This window comes from Cherax quadricarinatus, chromosome 4 (assembly GCF_038502225.1).
Source record: "Cherax quadricarinatus isolate ZL_2023a chromosome 4, ASM3850222v1, whole genome shotgun sequence".
In the NCBI taxonomy this organism is placed as follows: Eukaryota; Metazoa; Arthropoda; class Malacostraca; order Decapoda; family Parastacidae; genus Cherax; species Cherax quadricarinatus.
In genome coordinates, this window is record NC_091295.1 from 48789005 (window position 1) to 48808593 (window position 19589).

At 37.4% G+C, this 19589-nt stretch overlaps 1 protein-coding gene across 2 annotated transcripts in view; it reads right to left on the minus strand.

Annotated features, from left to right (window-relative positions):
- Nucleotides 1-2157: 2157 nt before the first annotated feature.
- The window catches only part of LOC128684529 (mitochondrial glutathione transporter SLC25A40), a 40671-nt gene continuing 23239 nt past the window's right edge, over nucleotides 2158-19589 (minus strand). Inside the window, exons 5-7 of one of the 2 annotated variants that reach the window (XM_070096498.1) lie at nucleotides 8138-8235; nucleotides 7128-7188; nucleotides 2158-3755 (exon numbers count right to left, since the gene is read on the minus strand). In XM_070096498.1, coding sequence (XP_069952599.1) covers nucleotides 3562-3755; nucleotides 7128-7188; nucleotides 8138-8235 — 353 coding nt within the window. In that variant the 3' untranslated portion in view covers nucleotides 2158-3561. Of the gene's footprint in view, nucleotides 3756-7106; nucleotides 7189-8137; nucleotides 8236-19589 lie in introns of both variants that reach the window. The other variant, XM_070096493.1, reaches the window with a different exon arrangement.

The window sequence follows — 19589 nt, forward strand, 5'->3', positions numbered from 1 at the left end:
TGGGAAGTACAGTGTCTACACTCTGAAGGAGGGGTATTAATATTGCAGTTTTAAACTGTAGTGTAAAGCACCTCTCTGGCAAGACAGTGATGGAGTGAATGATGATGAAAGTTTTTCTTTTTCGGGCCACCCTGCCTTGGTGTTAATAAAAAAAAAATATAACTGATCATTTCTTCCCAAGGGAAAGTGACCAACATGAGGAAACCTAATTAACATTCATATATTTTCTAGCTTTCTTTCTAAAAGTTCATGGATATCACAATTCAAATAACCCTCCAAACTGCAACATCCACACTCATCCTTTGAAATACAGGTAATGTATTTCCTACTTTCAGTACTATAAATTCAACTACAGTTTTCCTGAATTCCTTCATAAATATTACCTGGCCCATACTCCAACAGTATGTCAAAATAAAGAAAAACTATTGTCCACCCCTATCTAATTTGGATCATGCTAATTAATTAACTTTATTTAGAGAGAGTGTATCAAAGTAGAATGACATGGAGAGCGCATAAATCTGTAGGGGAAGGAAGGCGGGGTAGGGGTCATCCTCAAAAAGTTGGAGGAAGAGGGTAAAGGAGGTTTTGTGGGCGAGGGGCTTGGACTTCCAGCATGCATGCATGAGCGTGTCAGATAGGAGTGAATGGAGACGAATGGTATTTGGGACCTGACGAGCTGTTGGAGTGTGAGCAGGGTAACATTTAGTGAAGGGATTCAGGGAAACCAGTTATTTTATATAGCCGGACTTGAGTCCTGCACTTTAAAGGAGGGGTTTAGGATATTGGCAGTTTGGAGGGATATGTTGTGTATCTTTATATGTAAATACTTCTAAACTGTTGTATTCTGAGCACCTCTGCAAAAACTGATTATGTATGAGTGAGGTGAAAGTGTTGAATGATGATGAAAGTATTTTCTTTTTGGGGATTTTCTTTCTTTTTGGGTCACCCTGCCTCGGTGAGAGACGGCCGACTTGTTGAAAAAAACAAAAAAAGTTCACTAAAAAGATAACATATTTTCAAGAAATAAAAGGTTAAATATATTCAGACTTAATAAAAGTAGGTAGTTGTTAGTTTAATATCTTTATTATGCATCCCATACTCATCCTGTGGGTGGTAGTCAAAAGATTACAGAGATACATAATGGGTCCAGGGACTGGACCCCAAAGTTTAGGTGGATGTGGTGCCTGGCTTATTCATCAGGAAACGGGAAAGTATCTCCTGAGTGTAGATCTTGCTTAGATGATACTCTGATTATGTAATGATTTTAATATTGGTGCTTCATATCCATGCACTATACTGTACATCTGTGGTTAGGCATCCACGGGTGTATTAGAACTGGAACCGACCTCTAAATGAATCAGATCTACGTCAGATAAGACAAAAGTGACACTTCCCTATACCATGGAAAATTGCCTCATCCTAAACCACTATCTCTCACTTTCCCTTCAATAAAACTTTTTAAATCACAACCAAAGCTTTGCCCTGAAGCCAAACATGATGTCATAAGTTATATTGATGTCTTAGTCACATAACACATTTTTCCACTCTCACCAATCCACTGGGACTGTTGGTAGTGCCGCTATTGTCAGAGTGATGGATCTTATGTAAAAATTCAAGCATGCATCAACACTTGTGCATGAATAATATATGGAGTGAAGAATATATGGAAAATATCGGGCTAAGTTCCTTGGATATCCTAGAAAGCAAAACAAATCTTTTGAAAATAAGCTTTTAAAAAAAAAAAACTTACCCGAGATTCCAACTGCTGTTGCCTATTTAAGTGAATATGAAGAGTGTTGATGTGGCCCTTCACAATACCTATACAAATACGCAGCAAGCAGCATAAGCTACCACCACCACCACTGCCTGCCATCAACATGTCAACACTGGTAAAAATAATTTTTTTTTATCAAACTGTACCAAGCCAATAGGAACTTACCACACCTATACCAAGCAAACATATACACTACCCAAAAATATTGAATAAACAATTAATGTTTAAGTTAAAAATATTTGTGGAATGTACAGAAATTACATGAATTTATGAAAAAGTTTACAGAATTTGAATATTTATGCTAAACAGATTTCACACACAGGAGAACAGAAATGCAATTACAAGCAAGACGAGAAAGTCAATTGTGGTAAGAAAAAGATACATTAGACTCAAGATTATTTAATAGTTTCAGACAATATAGCAAAAGAAGTTTCAAAGTAAACCACAAGTGAAGACGGCATAATCAAGCAATAATATTAAGATTATTAGCTTATAACCCAAGTGAATGCTGTAAATGTGGTAGTGTTGAATCATATAACAAGAACTATTATTAAATCAACTTAGGAAAACAGTGCAAATATCATGCTAAATGACAATATTCTCATTATAATTTTAAAATTTTAGTATAGCCTGGGTTTTACTTAAGCTCCTTCAAAGTGCAAAATTTTAACATTACAAAAAAACTGTATTAATAAAATAGCATGTAAATTATCTTTAAACCAATTTAGTCACTGGGAAAATGAGTACAGAAATAATGGAAGCAGCAATTAAGTATGAATGATACTTGTACATTTGTACAAACATATAAACAATGTTACTGGCCACTGTATCTATATAAAACAGAGATTGTGCATATATGTATGTAACTGATTAACTACAATAACAGGACCTTTCTTCACAACATGTGAATATTACACTCATCTTTTCTCAAAAGAAAATGTGCCTCCTCCAACAATGACAGAAGTAACATACACATCATAATATTGCATAGTATAACTGTGCTAGAAAGAGTTCTCATAAAAACTAGTATAAACATTTGTGTAAAGGGAACAGAAAGATCATTCTGGGCTATTTTTTTTTTAATACACTGGCCATCACCTACCGAGGCAGAGTGACCCAAAAAAAGAATAAACACCTTCACCATCCTTATGTTCACCCACACTTTCTGGATGTCCAATCTTCTTGCACACAAAGCCTCCTTAACCCCCCCTCTCCAACCTTTCCTAGGATGACCCCTATGTTGCCTTCCCTCCACTACAGATTTATATACCCTCCAAGTCATCCTATTTTGCACCACCCTCTAAATTTCCAAACCATCTGAACAACCCCTCCTCAGCCCTCTGGATAATACTTCTAGTAACTTCACACCTCCTAATCTCCAAACTATGAATTTTCTTCATAATATTTACACCACAAATTGCCCTCAGACACGACATCTCCGCTGTTTCCAGCCTCTTCCTGGCTGCAACATTCACAACCCATGCTTCACACCCACATAAAAGTGTTGGTATCACTATACTCCCATTTTTTCCTCCATGGATAACATTCTGTATCCATAGATGCCTCAATGCACCACCCAGTTACCATATTATTTCATGTAATTTACAATCACAACAAAAATAAAATTAGCAATGCATAATTATATAAAAAATACACATTACAATATACAGTCCAGTATTTCTTTTACCTTAAAAGTACTGAGCATATAGTTTCAATCATATCTTCAATAACAATTATAATACACGTACTGACAATAATATTTTACATAAGACAAAGATAGCACTTTACTATTCAATAGTATCTAACTGATTACGATTTCTAAAGAACCTTTTTGTATATTCATACGTAGAGATCATTATGGCACATGCTGGCATCACTTTTGCTAAGCGTGGCACCAATCCTGAGAACAAGCCCTTTATTCCTTGCTGGGTGTATATGTTCTTTAGCATATGCCTGGTTGATCCAGAACTCCTGAAGTTAGCTGTACAGACATTAAACACCTATTAGCAATATTAATAATACATGTTAAAGTACATTATTCGTACGCAAATTCATTTATATAAATGAAATACCCCCTAATTCTTTCTGATAATTCACTTTATGCAAGGAAAATTCATCCCTGCAATCAGTATGGTCTGTGTAACACAAGTCTGGGTGGATGCTGTGTACCTTGTTGTAATTATGAAACGGTTTTCAGTTAAGTTTTTTACTAAATACATTTATATTCTGTTTATGATCATATATTTGTGGTACCATATGCTTATATTTTCTAGGTAGTAGGTTGGTAGACAGCAACTGCCCAGGGAGGTACTACTGTCCTGCCAAGTGAGTGTAAAATGAAAGCCTGTACACGATGTTAGGATTGCTGGTGTCCTTTTTTCTGTCTCATAAAGATGCAAGATTTCTAGTATGTCCTGCTACTTCTACTTACACTTAGGTCATACTACACATTCATGTACAAGCATATAGTACATACACAGCCATCTGGGTTTTCTTCTATTTTCTTTCTAGTTCTTGTTCTTGTTTATTTCCTCTTATCTCCATTGGGAAGTGGAACAGAATTCTTCCTCTGTAAGCCATGCATGTTGTAAGAGGCGACTAAAATATCGGAAGCAAGGGGCTAGTAACCCCTTGCTTCCGACATTTCATTTTTCTTTTTGGGCCACCCTGCCTTGGTGGGATATGGCTGGTTTGAGAGAAGAAGAAAGATGCTTATATTTACATTGGTAAAAATAGCTCAAGAAATGTGAAATTTTTAAAATAACAACAACAATAGCATTTTGTATTGTAGATTTTCTGATTCATATTTTATGAAGCTCATATATACAGTATGCTGTATATGACCACTTAGTGTACTATGAAATGTGTAATTTTTTCTTTACATGTGTACTATGAAACATATAATTTTTTCTTTACATGTGTACTGCCTCGGTGGGAGACAGCCAACTTGTTAAAAAAAAAAAAAAAGTGTACTATAAAATGTATAATTTTTTCTTTATTTCTAAAAAGATATCGCTGTATAGTATACTCATTAGTGATGTGATGTGACAATGACCCAAGATGGAGTGAAACATTAATTGGGTTATATTTTCATTGTGTATGTTTCTTGTTATTTATTTCACCAGCATTATTGTTATTACAGTATTATTATTATAATCATGGATAGTGTTAAACTCTCACAGGTTAGTATTCTGTGCTACAAGGCAAAGCAGTATTTGACATTAGAGGTAAAAAGAGAAGTAATGTTGAAGGAAAGCACAAGGGCAAAAGGAGTTTTAAATATACCAACAGTTCATATATTTATTTATACAGTAGTCCCCTAAAAACAAAAACAAAAAATCCAAGTTCCCTAGTGGGTGCACCATGCTGCTGCTCCTGGCTGCTTCTATGGAGAAATATCACTATCTGTATTATCTCAGCAATTTGTAATGCCCCAACTTAATGTAGACACACTGAGAATATATATTATTCATTAGAAAATATCAACTGTCCAATCACCTATGAATTATACTTGATACAATCTTTAACCCTTTCAGGGTCCGTCCCGTAGATCTACGGCTTTACGTTCAGGGTCCAAACCGTAGATCTACGCCATGAGCTCAGCTCACTCTGATAAACTGTGAGTGGTACATTTGGGCCTAGATATGAGAGAATACATCTATGTGGTATGTGTGCACCACATAAAACAGATCCTGCAGCACACTGTGTATAATGAGAGAAAAAAAATGAAATCATGATTTTTCGATTAAAACAGCAACTTTGCAGTGTTTATGTTTTTTATAGTTGTATTTGCGATTTCTTGGTCTCATTTGATAGAATGGAAGACATATTACAGAAATAGAGATGATTTTGATTGGTTTTAGCACTGGAAATGGCTTGAAACTGAGCTCAAAGTAGCAGAAATGTTAAATTTTTGCCGATATTCAAGAGTAAACAAACGACCTCATACGTCTAATACACATCAGCTGGTGGGTCTAATATACATTCACAAATATGGTGATGATATTTATACAATTATTACAGTATTGCATAACAGTAAATCTTCTATTTTTTGGTGTGAATAAAAATTCATTATGTGAATAAAAAATCAAAATGGAATTTATTTGTAAAGCCTCAAAACATAACTAATGAACAGAGGAAATGTTAGTTTAGTGCCAGGAATGCCTACATTGTTCATTCTGGACCCTATTTTGAAATTAGAATATTTTGAACTTTGTGTTAAATTGGCCAAATTAACAATTTCCGATCACTTTATTTTGTAGTTGAAACAGTTGACTTGGCGATTTCTTGTGCTCAATCGATAGAAGTAATACTAGTGAAATAGCTAAGAATTTGGTTGATTGGAATAATGTAATTGGCCTAAAATGGGAGTCAAAGTCGGCAAAATCGCCGATTCGTAAATATCGCTGACACATCAAAATTCGCGAGAGCATAATTTCGTCAATTTTCCACCAAATTTCGTACTTTTTGTTTTATTACCTTCACAAAAAGATTCTCTACGATTTCATAAGAAAAAATAACAATTTTTTTTTTTGGAAAATTCTTGGACACTGGTGCGTGACTCCAGATTTGGGCCTTGGACCCTGAAAGGGTTAATTCTACTAAGGTTTCTTTTCCTTTTTAAGGACATTTAATACCTTGGTGGGAGACGGCAGACTTGTTGAAAAAAAAAATATATATATAATTGTTTCTGCATCCTGTTTATTTCATCTCATTTAATTTAAAAACAACACATAAAATACCCAGCAACTGTAAACAATTTGAAAGTACATCATCTTTCTTTCAACACACCGGCCATATCCCACCGAAGCGGGGTGGCCCAAAAGGAAAAACGAAAGTTTCTCCTTTCAAATTTAGTAATATATACAGGAGAAGGGGTTACTAGCCCCTTGCTCCCGGCATTTTAGTCGCCTCTTACAACACACATGGCTTACGGAGGAAGAATTCTGTTCCACTTCCCCATGGAGATAAGAGGAAATAAACAAGAACAAGAACTAGAAAGAAAATAGAAGAAAACCCAGAGGGGTATGTATATATACGCTTGTACATGTATGTGTAGTGTGACCTAAGTGTAAGTAGAAGTAGCAAGACGTACCTGAAATCTTGCATGTTCATGAGACAGAAAAAATGGACACCAGCAATCCTACCATCATGTAAAACAATTACAGGATTTCGTTTTACACTCACTTGGCAGGACGGTAGTACCTCCCTGGGCGGTTGCTGTCTACCAACCTACTACCTAGGCTGAAAGAACATGTCAAGTTAAAAATGTATCATAACATTATTTCTTTGTAACAAGAAGTTTTGTCCAAAGATGGTATGTAAATCTAACCTGAAAAAAGTTCCTTCTCACCAATTTCTATTTGTCGGTGTGTCTTGATTACATCCAGTGGGAGAGTCAGCGTTCCTGCAATCTGAAATAAGAAAAAAAAATGTTTTATTGTAGTAAATCATGTGGTCCTACTCTTCCTTATAAGCACTAATGGTAAAAAGCAAATAATGATTCATTGCCTTCAAAATTTTGAAATTAAAACAATTTTCTTGTAACTGCCTAGTGTTTCTATGAATGCAAAACTTACTGTTTATCTCAAAAATTATTTATATACATCTCTGGTGAGTTTTGAGTCTTCTACTCCCAGAGCCTGGCCCTGGGCCAGGCTTGTCTGGTGCTTGCCTGGTCAACCAGACAAGTACTGGTTAATTTGGCACTTGGTGGAGATACTTGTCCAGTTTTCTCTTGAAGGCCTCTTCACTAATCCCAGAAATTTTTTATATCTTCTGGCAACATGATGAACAATCCAGGACCAGGGATGCTGATACAATGTTTTCTTAATGTGAAACTGAGCATTGTTATTATGCATAACTAAGTTCCATAAGTATTTTAACATGATGCTTAGAGAAGAACATAAATAATGATGGAGACACTGGATTATTTTAGTGAGGTATTATAGAATATTGTCTTGTTTGTAGCAATGTGAAGGGCTGCATACCTGTATCTGTATTCCTGTGTTGCAAGATTTTACATTTACTTGTTTAACATCTACTTTAAATACTTGTACATACAATACTATATAATTTGAAAGAGGGTTACTGCAGACATTATTGAGTACCTAATTTATTCATGCACAGTATTCCAATGATTTTTTTTTTATTCATGCATTAAAAGTTTTTTACTTTGTTATGTTGAAAATCCCCAAGTGTCCAAATTGACACATCATACAATTTCTTTGAATATGTTTCTAGGATTAGTAACTGCAAGTATTCTTAAAAGTAACAGCATTGAAAGATGGTACCTAAATCATTACTAAAAGAACTGCTAATGATAACATCTACTGCACCAGCATGGGGAAAAAAAAAACTCACCCCTCCAGAAACAGCCCCAGCAAACAGTGAGAAGTTGGTCGTTGGCTGCCGCTGATTCGCAATTTTTTTCATCTTCTCATACGAATACCAATATATAACTGTAATACATACATATAGAATAAATATTTGCACAGTTACAAACAATTATACACATAAGAAGCATGTCTGTTCTAAGACAAAATTTCTTATTTATCTAAATATCAGATATCAAATAACACTAAAGAAAAAACTAGTTAAAAATTATTTTTTTTATTAACACATCGGCCATCGCCCACCAAGGCAAGGTGGCCCTAAGAAAAACCTTCATCATCATTCACTCCATCACTGTCTTGTCAGAGGCGTGCTTACACTAAAGTTATAAAACGGCAACATTAATAACCCTCCTTCAGAGTGCAGACACTGTACTTCCCATCTCCAGGCCTCAAGTCTGGCCTGCCAGTACTATAAAGTTTTTCTTCTTCTCTTTTTTAGTAGTGTATTTTCTACAGGAGAAGGGGTTACTAGCCCACTGCTCCCGGCATTTTAGTTGCCTTATATGGCACGCATGGCTTATGGAGGAATGACTCTTCTTCACTTCCCCATGGAAAATAGAGGAAATAAATTAGAACAAGAACTGTTAAGAAAAAGAAGAAAAACCTAGATGTGTGTATGTATATATATGCATGTGCATGCCTGTGTAGTATGACATAAGTAGAAGTAGAAAGATATACCTGTTATCCAGCGTGTTTATGAGACAGAAAAGAGAGACACCAGCAATCGTGCCATCATGTAAAACAGTTACAGGTTTCTGTTTAACACTCACCTGGCAGGACAGTAGTACCTCCCTGGGTGGATGCTGTCTACCAACCTACTAAATCTCTGCATTACATTAGTTATTATTAATGATCACTTATTGACATTATCCATGACAATTAAAAATTTAGATAGCCTATTTATATTATTCTGACGTGAAATTTTGTCTATCCATGACAACTGATCACATATATGGTACTACTTTTAATCTGTAATGCAATATGGTAATAAATAAATAAACACATAAATAAATGTTATTTTCATATAGTCGGACTTGAGTCCTGGAAATGGGAAGTACAATGCCTGCACTTTAAAGGAGGGGTTTGGGATATTGGCAGTTTGGAGGGATATGTTGTGTATCTTTATACGTATATGCTTCTGAACTGTTGTATTCTGAGCACCTCTGCAAAAGCAGTGATAATGTGTGAGTGTGGTGAAAGTGTTGAATGATGATGAAAGTATTTTCTTTTTGGGGATTTTCTTTCTTTTTTTGGGTCACCCTGCCTCGGTGGGAGACGGCCGACTTGTTGGAAAAAAAAAAAAAATGTATTTTATTAACACACTAGCCATCTCCCATTAAGGCAGGGTGACCCGAAAAAGAAAAAATGTTTACATACGGTTTTTCTTCTTTTCACATTTAGTAATTTATACAGGAGATAGGGTTACTAACCCTTGCTCCTGACAATTTAGTCACCTCCTATGGCATGCATGGCTTATGGAGGAAGGATTTTTCTTAACTTACCCATGGGGAACTTTATATACATATATATACATATATATATATACATTTTTTTTAACAAGTTTGCCATCTCCCACTGAGGCAGGGTGACCCAAAAAGAAAGAAAATCCCCAAAATGAAAATACTTTCATCACTCAACTCTTTAACCTCACTCACACATAATCACTGCTTTTGCAGAGGTGCTCAGAACACAACAGCTTAGAAGCATATACGTATAAAGATACACAACATATCCCTCCAAACTGTCAATATCCCAAACCCCTCCTTTAGAGTGCAGGCATTGTACTTCCCATTTCCAGGACTCAAGTCCGGCTATATCAAAATAACCGGTTTCCCTGAATCCCTTCACTAAATATTACCCTGCTCACGCTCCAACAGATCGTCAGGTCCCAAATACCATTCATCTCCATTCACTCCTATCGAACACGCTCACGCACACCTGCTGGAAGTCCAAGCCCCTCACCCACAAAACTTCCCTTACCCCTTCCTTCCAACCTTTTCGAGGATGACCCCTACCCCGCCTTCCTTCCCCTACAGATTTAAATGCTCTCCATGTCATTCTACTTTGATCCATTCTCTCTAAATGACCAAACCACCTCAACAACCCCTCTTCAGCCCTCTGACTAATACCTTTATTAACTCCACACCTTCTCCTAATTTCCATACTCCAAATTTTCTGCATAATATTTACACCACACATTGCCCTTAGACAGGACACCTCCACTGCCTCCAACTGCCTCCTCACTGCTGCATTCACAACCCAAGCTTCACACCCATATAAGACTGTTGGTACTACTTACTATACTTTCATGCATTCCCTTCTTTGCCTCCATAGATAACGTTTTTTGTCTCCACATATACCTCAATGCACCACTCACCTTTTTTCCCCTCATCAATTCTATGATTAACCTCATCCTTCATAAATCCATCCACCGACACGTCAACTCCCAAGTATCTGAAAACATTCACTTCTTCCATAATCCTCCTCCCCAATTTGATATCCAATTTTTCTCTTTTCTATGTTCACTTTCAACTTTCTACCTTTACACACACTCCCAAACTCGTCCAGTAACCTTTGCAATTTTTCTTTAGAATCTCCCATAAGCACAGTATCATCAGCAAAAAGCAACTGTGTCAATTCCCATTTTGTATTTGATTCCCCATAATTTAATCCCACCCCTCTCCTGAACACCCTAGCATTTACCTCTTTTACAACCCCATCTATAAATATATTAAACAACCATGGTGACATCACACATCCCTGTCTAAGACCTACTTTTACCGGGAAGTAGTCTCCCTCTCTTCTACACACCCTAACCTGAGCCTCACTATCCTCATAAAAACTCTTTACACCATTTAGTAACTTACCACCTATTCCATATACACTTGCAACATCTGCCATATTGCTCCCCTATCCACTCTATCATATGCCTTTTCTAAATCCATAAATGCAATAAAAACTTCCCTGCCTTTATCTAAATACTGTTCACATATATGCCTCAATGTAAACACTTGATCTACACATCCCCTACCCCCTCTAAAACCTCCTTGTTCATCCGCAATCCTACATTCTGTCTTACCTCTAATTCTTTCAATTACATATAACCCTACCGTACACTTTTCCTGGTATACTCAGTAAACTTCTTTTCTTCTTTCAACACACCGGCCGTATCCCACCGAGGCGGGGTGGCCCAAAAAGAAAAACGAAAGTTTTTTCTTTTATATTTAGTAATATATACAGGAGAAGAGGTTACTAGCCCCTTGCTCCCTTCATTTTAGTCGCCTCTTATAACACGCATGACTTACGGAGGAAGAATTCTGGTCCACTTCCCCATGGAGGTAAGAAGAAATAAACAAGAACAAGAAAGAAAATATAAGAAAACCCAGATGTAACATCCCCCCAGTGAAAAGCAGGGGTGTCACTAGCACGTTAAGAGTCCATACAATAAGTGTCAGGGGCCCGAGACTGTTCAACTGCCTCCCAGCATACATAAAGGGGATTACCAACAGACCCCTGGCAGTCTTCAAGCTGGCACTGGACAAGCACCTAAAGTCGGTTCCTGACCAGCCGGGCTGTGGCTCGTACGTTGGTTTGCGTGCAGCCAACAGCAACAGCCTGGTTGATCAGGCTCTGATCCACTAGGAGGCCTGGTCACAGACCGGGCCGCGGGGGTGTTGACCCCCGAAACTCTCTCCAGGTACTCCAGGTGTGTATATATATGTTTGTACATGTATGTGTAGTGTGACCTAAGTAAAAGTAGAAGTAGCAAGACATACCTGAAATCTTGCATGTTTATGAAACAGAAAAAAGGACACCAGCAATCCTACCATCATGTAAAACAATTACAGGCTTCCATTTTACACTCACTTGGCAGGACGGTAGTACCTCCCTGGGTGGTTGCTGTCTACCAACCTACTACCTATAGCTCAGTAAACTTATTCCTCTATAATTTTTACAATCTCTTTTGTCCCCCTTCCCTTTATATAAAGGGACTATACATGCTCTCTGCCAATCTCTAGGTACCTTCCCCTCTTTCATACATTTATTAAACAAAAATACCAACCGCTCCAACACTATACGCCCCCCCCCCCTGCTTTTAACATTTCTGTCATGATCTCGTCAGTTCCCGCTGCTTTACCCCCTTTCATTCTACGTAATGCCTCACGCACCTCCTCCACACTCACATCCTGTTCTTCTTCACTCCTTAAAGATGGCATACCTCCCTGTCCAATGCATGAAATTACTGCCTCCCCTTCTTACTCGACATTTAAAAGTTCCTCAAAATATTCTCGCCATCTACCCAAAACCTCCGTCTCCCCATCTACTAACTCCCCTACTCTGTTTTTAACTGACAAATCCACTTGTTCCCTAGGCTTTTTTAACTTGTTTAACTCACTCCAAAAGTTTTTCTTATTTTCATTAAAATTTCTTGACAGTGCCTCTCCCACTCTATCATCTGCTCTCCTTTTGCACACTCTCACCGCTCTCTTCACCTTTCTTTTACTCTCCATATACACCTACCATCCGACTTACGACCGAATTCGGTTCCGAGAAACCAGTCTTAAGTCGAAATGGTTGTAAGTCGAACTTTACTACTGAATATCAACAAAACATTTTTGTAATGACTTTATTTTATTGTTTTATTTTCGTATTTCATGTTTTACTTTACTTTTTATGCTGTTAGTACTGTATTTTATACTGTAAGGTTTAGGATAAACACTGTGTACAACACAAATAGTTGTTTATTTCCCAGAAATTTGGCATAAAAAACACGGTCATAAGTCGAGTGGTCGTAAGTCGAGCAGGACGTCAGTCGGATGGTAGGTGTACTCTACACTCTTCTTATAACACTTCTGCTTTGTAAAAACCTCGCATAAGCTAACTTTTTCTCTTTTATCACACCCTTTACTTCATCATTCCACTAATCACTCCTCTTTCCTCCTGCACCCACCCTCCTACAACCACAAACTTCTGCCCCACATTCTAATACTGCATTTTTAAAGCTATTCCAACCCTCTTCAACCCTCCCACTGCTCATACTTGCACCAGTCCACCTTTCTGCCAGTAGTTGCTTATATCTAACCCGAACTTCCTCCTCCCTTAGTTTATACACTCTCACCTCCCTCTTACTTGTTGTTGCCATTTTCCTCTTTTCCCATCTACCTCTTACTCTAACTGTAGCTACAACTAAATAATGATCCGATATGTCAGCTGCCCCTCTATAAACGTGTACATCCTGGAGCCTATCCATCAACCTTTTATCCACCAATACATAACCTAACCAACTACTTTCATTGCGTGCTATATCATACCTTGTACAGTGGAACCTCTACTTGCGACTGTGTCCACGTGCGAGTTTTTCCAAAATACGAGCAGTCGATGGGTCGATTTTTTGCTTCCATACGCGCGCAAAATTTCCAAAAGCGAGCAGACCTCAAGGCAGATTCCTTGACACTGGTGAGGTGCTCTTGCTCTTGATCTCGGGAATTGTATCTCATTTGTTTGTTGGACTGTGTTATTGAAACTTGGGCAATGTATGATGGAAAGATATAATGTACACCAAAAATGAAAGAAATCTAAGCATAAATAATGAAGTTCACTTCTCAGCAATTAGCCACCCCTTAGTGGTAATTTTGAATGATTTTTATGGTTGTATACTTGTTTTTTTTGGTCTCATTTGATAGAATGGAAGATAAATTACAGAAATAGATATGAAAAATTACTAGTTATTTATATAATAATAATGATGATAATAATAATAATAATAATAATAATAATAATAATAATAATAATAATGAAAGAAATCTAAGTATAAATAATGGAGCTCACTTCTCAACAATTAGCCACCCCTTAGTGGTATTTTCGTATGGTTTTTATGGTTGTATTCTCGTTTTTTTGGTCTCATTTGATAGAATGGAAGATATACTATTACAGAAATAGATATGATTTTGACTGCTTTCATGACGAAAAGTGCCTTGAAATTGAGCTCAACCTAGGAGAAATGGTCCATTGCTTGGCTGTTTCAGTGTAAACAAATGACGTCACTGTCCATTCCAATATGCAGTCGTGAATGGGTTGACATATTTATACAATTATTGCAGTAAGGAATAACAGTAAATCTTATATTTTTGTGTGAATAAAAATTACAAATAATTTATATAATAATAATAATAATAATAATAATAATAATAATAATGATAATAATAATAATATGTATAATAATAATATGAATAATAACAATACGTATAATAATAATAATAATAATAATAATAATAATAGTATAATACAATAATAATAATAATAATAATAATATGTATAATAATATTTTATTTTATTTTCATATAGTCGGACTTGAGTCCTGGAAACGGGAAGTACAATGCCTGCACTTTAAAGGAGGGGTTTGGGATATTGGCAGTTTGGAGGGATATGTTGTGTATCTTTATACGTATATGCTTCTAAACTGTTGTATTCTGAGCACCTCTGCAAAAACAGTGATAATGTGTGAGTGTGGTGAAAGTGTTGAATGATGATGAAAGTATTTTCTTTTTGGGGATTTTCTTTCTTTTTTTTTTTGGGTCACCCTGCCTCGGTGGGAGACGGCCGACTTGTTGAAAAAAAAATAAATAATAATAATAATACACATATAATAATAATGTACTACATATAATAATTATAATAATAGACAGCTTCAAAGGGCCGTCACTAGATGGCTGTGTGGCCGCCTCCACCTGTTATGTAATGACATATTTTATTCATTCTAGAGTATATATCGTGTTTCTATGTTATTTATATTGTCTGTTATGTCATATTAGATGAACTGTGATAGATAAATAAGCAGTATAGATGACATTAGCAAAATTATTCATGAAGAATTTTGCCTGGTCTCCAACTCTTGTCCACCGCCGACACCGCCCATACCACTACATGAATGACATACTTTATTCATTTTAGAGTATATATCAGGTCCTAAGCGAAACAAAGCTGAAGGGGGTAGGGGAGTTTCGGTGGGGGGAAATAAATGGGATTAAATCTGGAGTATCTGAGAGAGTTAGAGCAAAGGAAGGGGTAGCAGTAATGTTGAATGATCAGTTATGGAAGGAGAAAAGAGAATATTAATGTGTAAATGCAAGAATTATGTGGATTAAAGTAAAGGTTGGATGAGAGAAGTGGGTCATAATAAGCGTGTATGCACCTGGAGAAGAGAGGAATGCAGAGGAGAGAGAGAGATTTTGGGAGATGTTAAGTGAATGTATAGGAGCCTTTGAACCAAGTGAGAGAGTAATTGTGGTAGGGGACCTGAATGCTAAAGTAGGAGAAACTTTTAGAGAGGGTGTGGTAGGTAAGTTTGGGGTGCCAGGTGTAAATGATAATGGGAGCCCTTTGATTGAACTTTGTATAGAAAGGGGTTTAGTTATAGGTAATACATATTTTAAGAAAAAGAGGATAAATAACTATACAAGATATGATGTAGGGCAAAATGACAGTAGTTTGTTGGATTATGTATTGGTAGATAAAAGACTGTTGAGTAGACTTCAGGATGTACATGTTTATAGAGGGGCCACAGATACATCAGATCACTTTCTAGTTGTAGCTACACTGAGAGTAAAAGGTAGATGGGATACAAGGAGAATAGAAGCATCAGGGAAGAGAGAGGTGAAGGTTTATAAACTAAAAGAGGAGGCAGTTATGGTAAGATATAAACAGCTATTGGAGGATAGATGGGCTAATGAGAGCATAGGCAATGGGGTCGAAGAGGTATGGGGTAGGTTTAAAAATGTAGTGTTAGAGTGTTCAGCAGAAGTTTGTGGTTACAGGAAAGTGGGTGCGGGAGGAAGAGGAGCGATTGGTGGAATGATGATGTGAAGAGAGTAGTAAGGGAGAGAAAGTTAGCATATGAGAAGTTTTTACAAAGTAGAAGTGATGCAAGGAGAGAAGAGTATATGGAGAAAAAGAGAGAGGTTAAGAGAGTGGTGAAGCAATGTAAAAAGAGAGCAAATGAGAGAGTGAGTGAGATGTTATCAACAAATTTTGTTGAAAATAAGAAAAAGTTTTGGAGTGAGATTAACAAGTTAAGAAAGCCTAGAGAACAAATGGATTTGTCAGTTAAAAATAGGAGAGGAGAGTTATTAAATGGAGAGTTAGAGGTATTGGGAAGATGGAGGGAATATTTTGAGGAACTGTTAAATGTTGATGAAGATAGGGAAGCTGTGATTTCGTGTATAGGGCAAGGAGGAACAACATCTTGTAGGAGTGAGGAAGAGCCAGTTGTGAGTGTGGGGGAAGTTTGTGAGGCAGTAGGTAAAATGAAAGGGGGTAAGGCAGCCGGGATTGATGGGATAAAGATAGAAATGTTAAAAGCAGGTGGGGATATAGTTTTGGAGTGGTTGGTGCAATTATTTAATAAATGTATGGAAGAGGGTAAGGTACCTAGGGATTGGCAGAGAGCATGCATAGTTCCTTTGTATAAAGGCAAAGGGGATAAAAGAGAGTGCAAAAATTATAGGGGGATAAGTCTGTTGAGTATACCTGGCAAAGTGTATGGTAGAGTTATTATTGAAAGAATTAAGAGTAGGACGGAGAATAGAATAGCAGATGAACAAGGAGGCTTTAGGAAAGGTAGGGGGTGTGTGGACCAGGTGTTTACAGTGAAACATATAAGTGAACAGTATTTAGATAAGGCTAAAGAGGTCTTTGTGGCATTTATGGATTTGGAAAAGGCGTATGACAGGGTGGATAGGGGGGCAATGTGGCAGATGTTGCAGGTGTATGGTGTAGGAGGTAGGTTACTGAAAGCAGTGAAGAGTTTTTACGAGGATAGTGAGGCTCAAGTTAGAGTATGTAGGAAAGAGGGAAATTATTTCCCAGTAAAAGTAGGCCTTAGACAAGGATGTGTGATGTCACCGTGGATGTTTAATATATTTATAGATGGGGTTGTAAGAGAAGTAAATGCGAGAGTCTTGGCAAGAGGCGTGGAGTTAAAAGATACAGAATCACACATAAAGTGGGAGTTGTCACAGTTGCTCTTTGCTGATGACACTGTGCTCTTGGGAGATTCTGAAGAGAAGTTGCAGAGATTGGTGGATGAATTTGGTAGGGTGTGCAAAAGAAGAAAATTGAAAGTGAATACAGGAAAGAGTAAGGTTATGAGGATAACAAAAAGATTAGGTGATGAAAGATTGGATATCAGATTGGAGGGAGAGAGTATGGAGAAGGTGAATGTATTCAGATATTTGGGAGTGGACATGTCAGCAGATGGGTCTATGAAAGATGAGGTGAATCATAGAATTGATGAGGGGAAAAGGGTGAGTGGTGCACTTAGGAGTCTGTGGAGACAAAGAACTTTGTCCTTGGAGGCAAAGAGGGGAATGTATGAGAGTATAGTTTTACCAACGCTCTTATATGGGTGTGAAGCATGGGTGATGAATGTTGCAGCGAGGAGAAGGCTGGAGGCAGTGGAGATGTCATGTCTGAGAGCAATGTGTGGTGTGAATATAATGCAGAGAATTCGTAGTTTGGAAGTAAGGAGGAGGTGCGCGATTACCAAAACTGTTGTCCAGAGGGCTGAGGAAGGGTTGTTGAGGTGGTTCAGACATGTGGAGAGAATGGAGCGAAACAGAATGACTTCAAGAGTGTATCAGTCTGTAGTGGAAGGAAGGCGGGGTAGGGGTCGGCCTAGGAAAGGTTGGAGGGAGGGGGTAAAGGAGGTTTTGTGTGCGAGGGGCTTGGACTTCCAGCTGGCATGCGTGAGCGTGTTTGATAAAAGCGAATAGAGACAAATGGTTTTTAATACTTGACGTGCTGTTGGAGTGTGAGCAAAGTAACATTTATGAAGGGGTTCAGGGAAACCGGCAGGCCAGACTTGAGTCCTGGAGATGGGAAGTACAGTGCCTGCACTCTGAAGGAGGGGTGTTAATGTTGCAGTTTAAAAACTGTAGTGTAAAGGACCCTTCTGGCAAGACAGTGATGGAGTGAATGATGGTGAAAGTTTTTCTTTTTCGGGCCACCCTGCCTTGGTGGGAATCGGCCAGTGTGATAATAAATAAATAATAAATCAGGTTTCTATGTTATTTATATTGTTTATTATGTCATATTAGATGATATTAGAGGTGATATTAGCAAAATTATTGAAGTACAGAATTCCACTGTAACAGATTAATTGCATTTCAATTAATTTAAATGAGGAAAATTGATTTTGCAAACGAGCAAATCCAGTTGCGAGCAAGGTCATGGAACAGATTAAATTCGCAAGTAGAGGTTCCACTGTATATTTATTTACCCTCTTCTTCATAAAATATGTATTACTTATTACTAAACCTCTTTCTACACATAGCTCAATTAAAGGCTCCCCATTTTCATTTACCCCTGGCACCCCAAATTTACCTACTACTCCCTTCACAACATTTTTTTCCCACTTTAGCATTGAAATCCCCAACCACCATTACTCTCACACTTGGTTCAAAACTCCCCACGCATTCACTCAACATTTCCCAAAATCTCTCTATATCCTCTACACTTCTCTCTTCTCCAGGTGCATATACACTTACTATAACCCACTTTTCATATCTAAGCTTTATTTTACTCCACATAATCCTTGAATTAATACATTTATAGTCCCTCTTTTCCTGCCATAACTTATCCTTCAACATTATTGCTACTCCTTCTTTAGCTCTAACTCTATTTGAAACCCCTGACCTAAGCGTATTTATTCCTCTCCACTGAAACTCTCCTACCCCCTTCAGCTTTGTTTCACTTAATTAAAGCCAGGACATCCAGCTTCTTCTCATTCATAACATTCACAATCATCTCTTTATCATTTGCACAACATCCACACACATTCAGACTTCCCACTTTGACAATTTTCTTCTTCTTATTCTTTTTAGTAATTATTACAGGAAAAGGGGTTACTAGCCCATTGTTCCTGGCATTTTAGTTGACTCTTAGAACACGCATGGCTTACGGATGAAAGATTCTTATTCCACTTCCCCATGGATATAAATGGAAAAGTAATAAGACCAAGAACTATTAAGATAAAATCAAAGAAAACTCAGATGAGTGTGTATAAATAAACATGTACATGTATGTGCAGGTGTGACCTAAGTGTAAGCTGAAGTAGCAAGACATACCTGAAATCTTGCATATTTATGAGACAGAAAAAGACACCAGCAATCCTACCATCATGTAAAACAATTACAGGTTTCCGTTTTACACTCACTTGGTAGGACGGTAGTACCTCCCTGGATGGTTGCTGTCTATGAACCCTGTGGTAGATTATTATCGTTATCATAACTAAGTGCTGAACCCACAAGGGTCATATAGTGCTGTGCCCTGTGGTAGGATACTTGGCTCACAACCTAAAGAACCTGGGTCTGATTCCTGGATGGGATGGGTAAGGCTACTATTTGCTGCACATGTTCACTTGG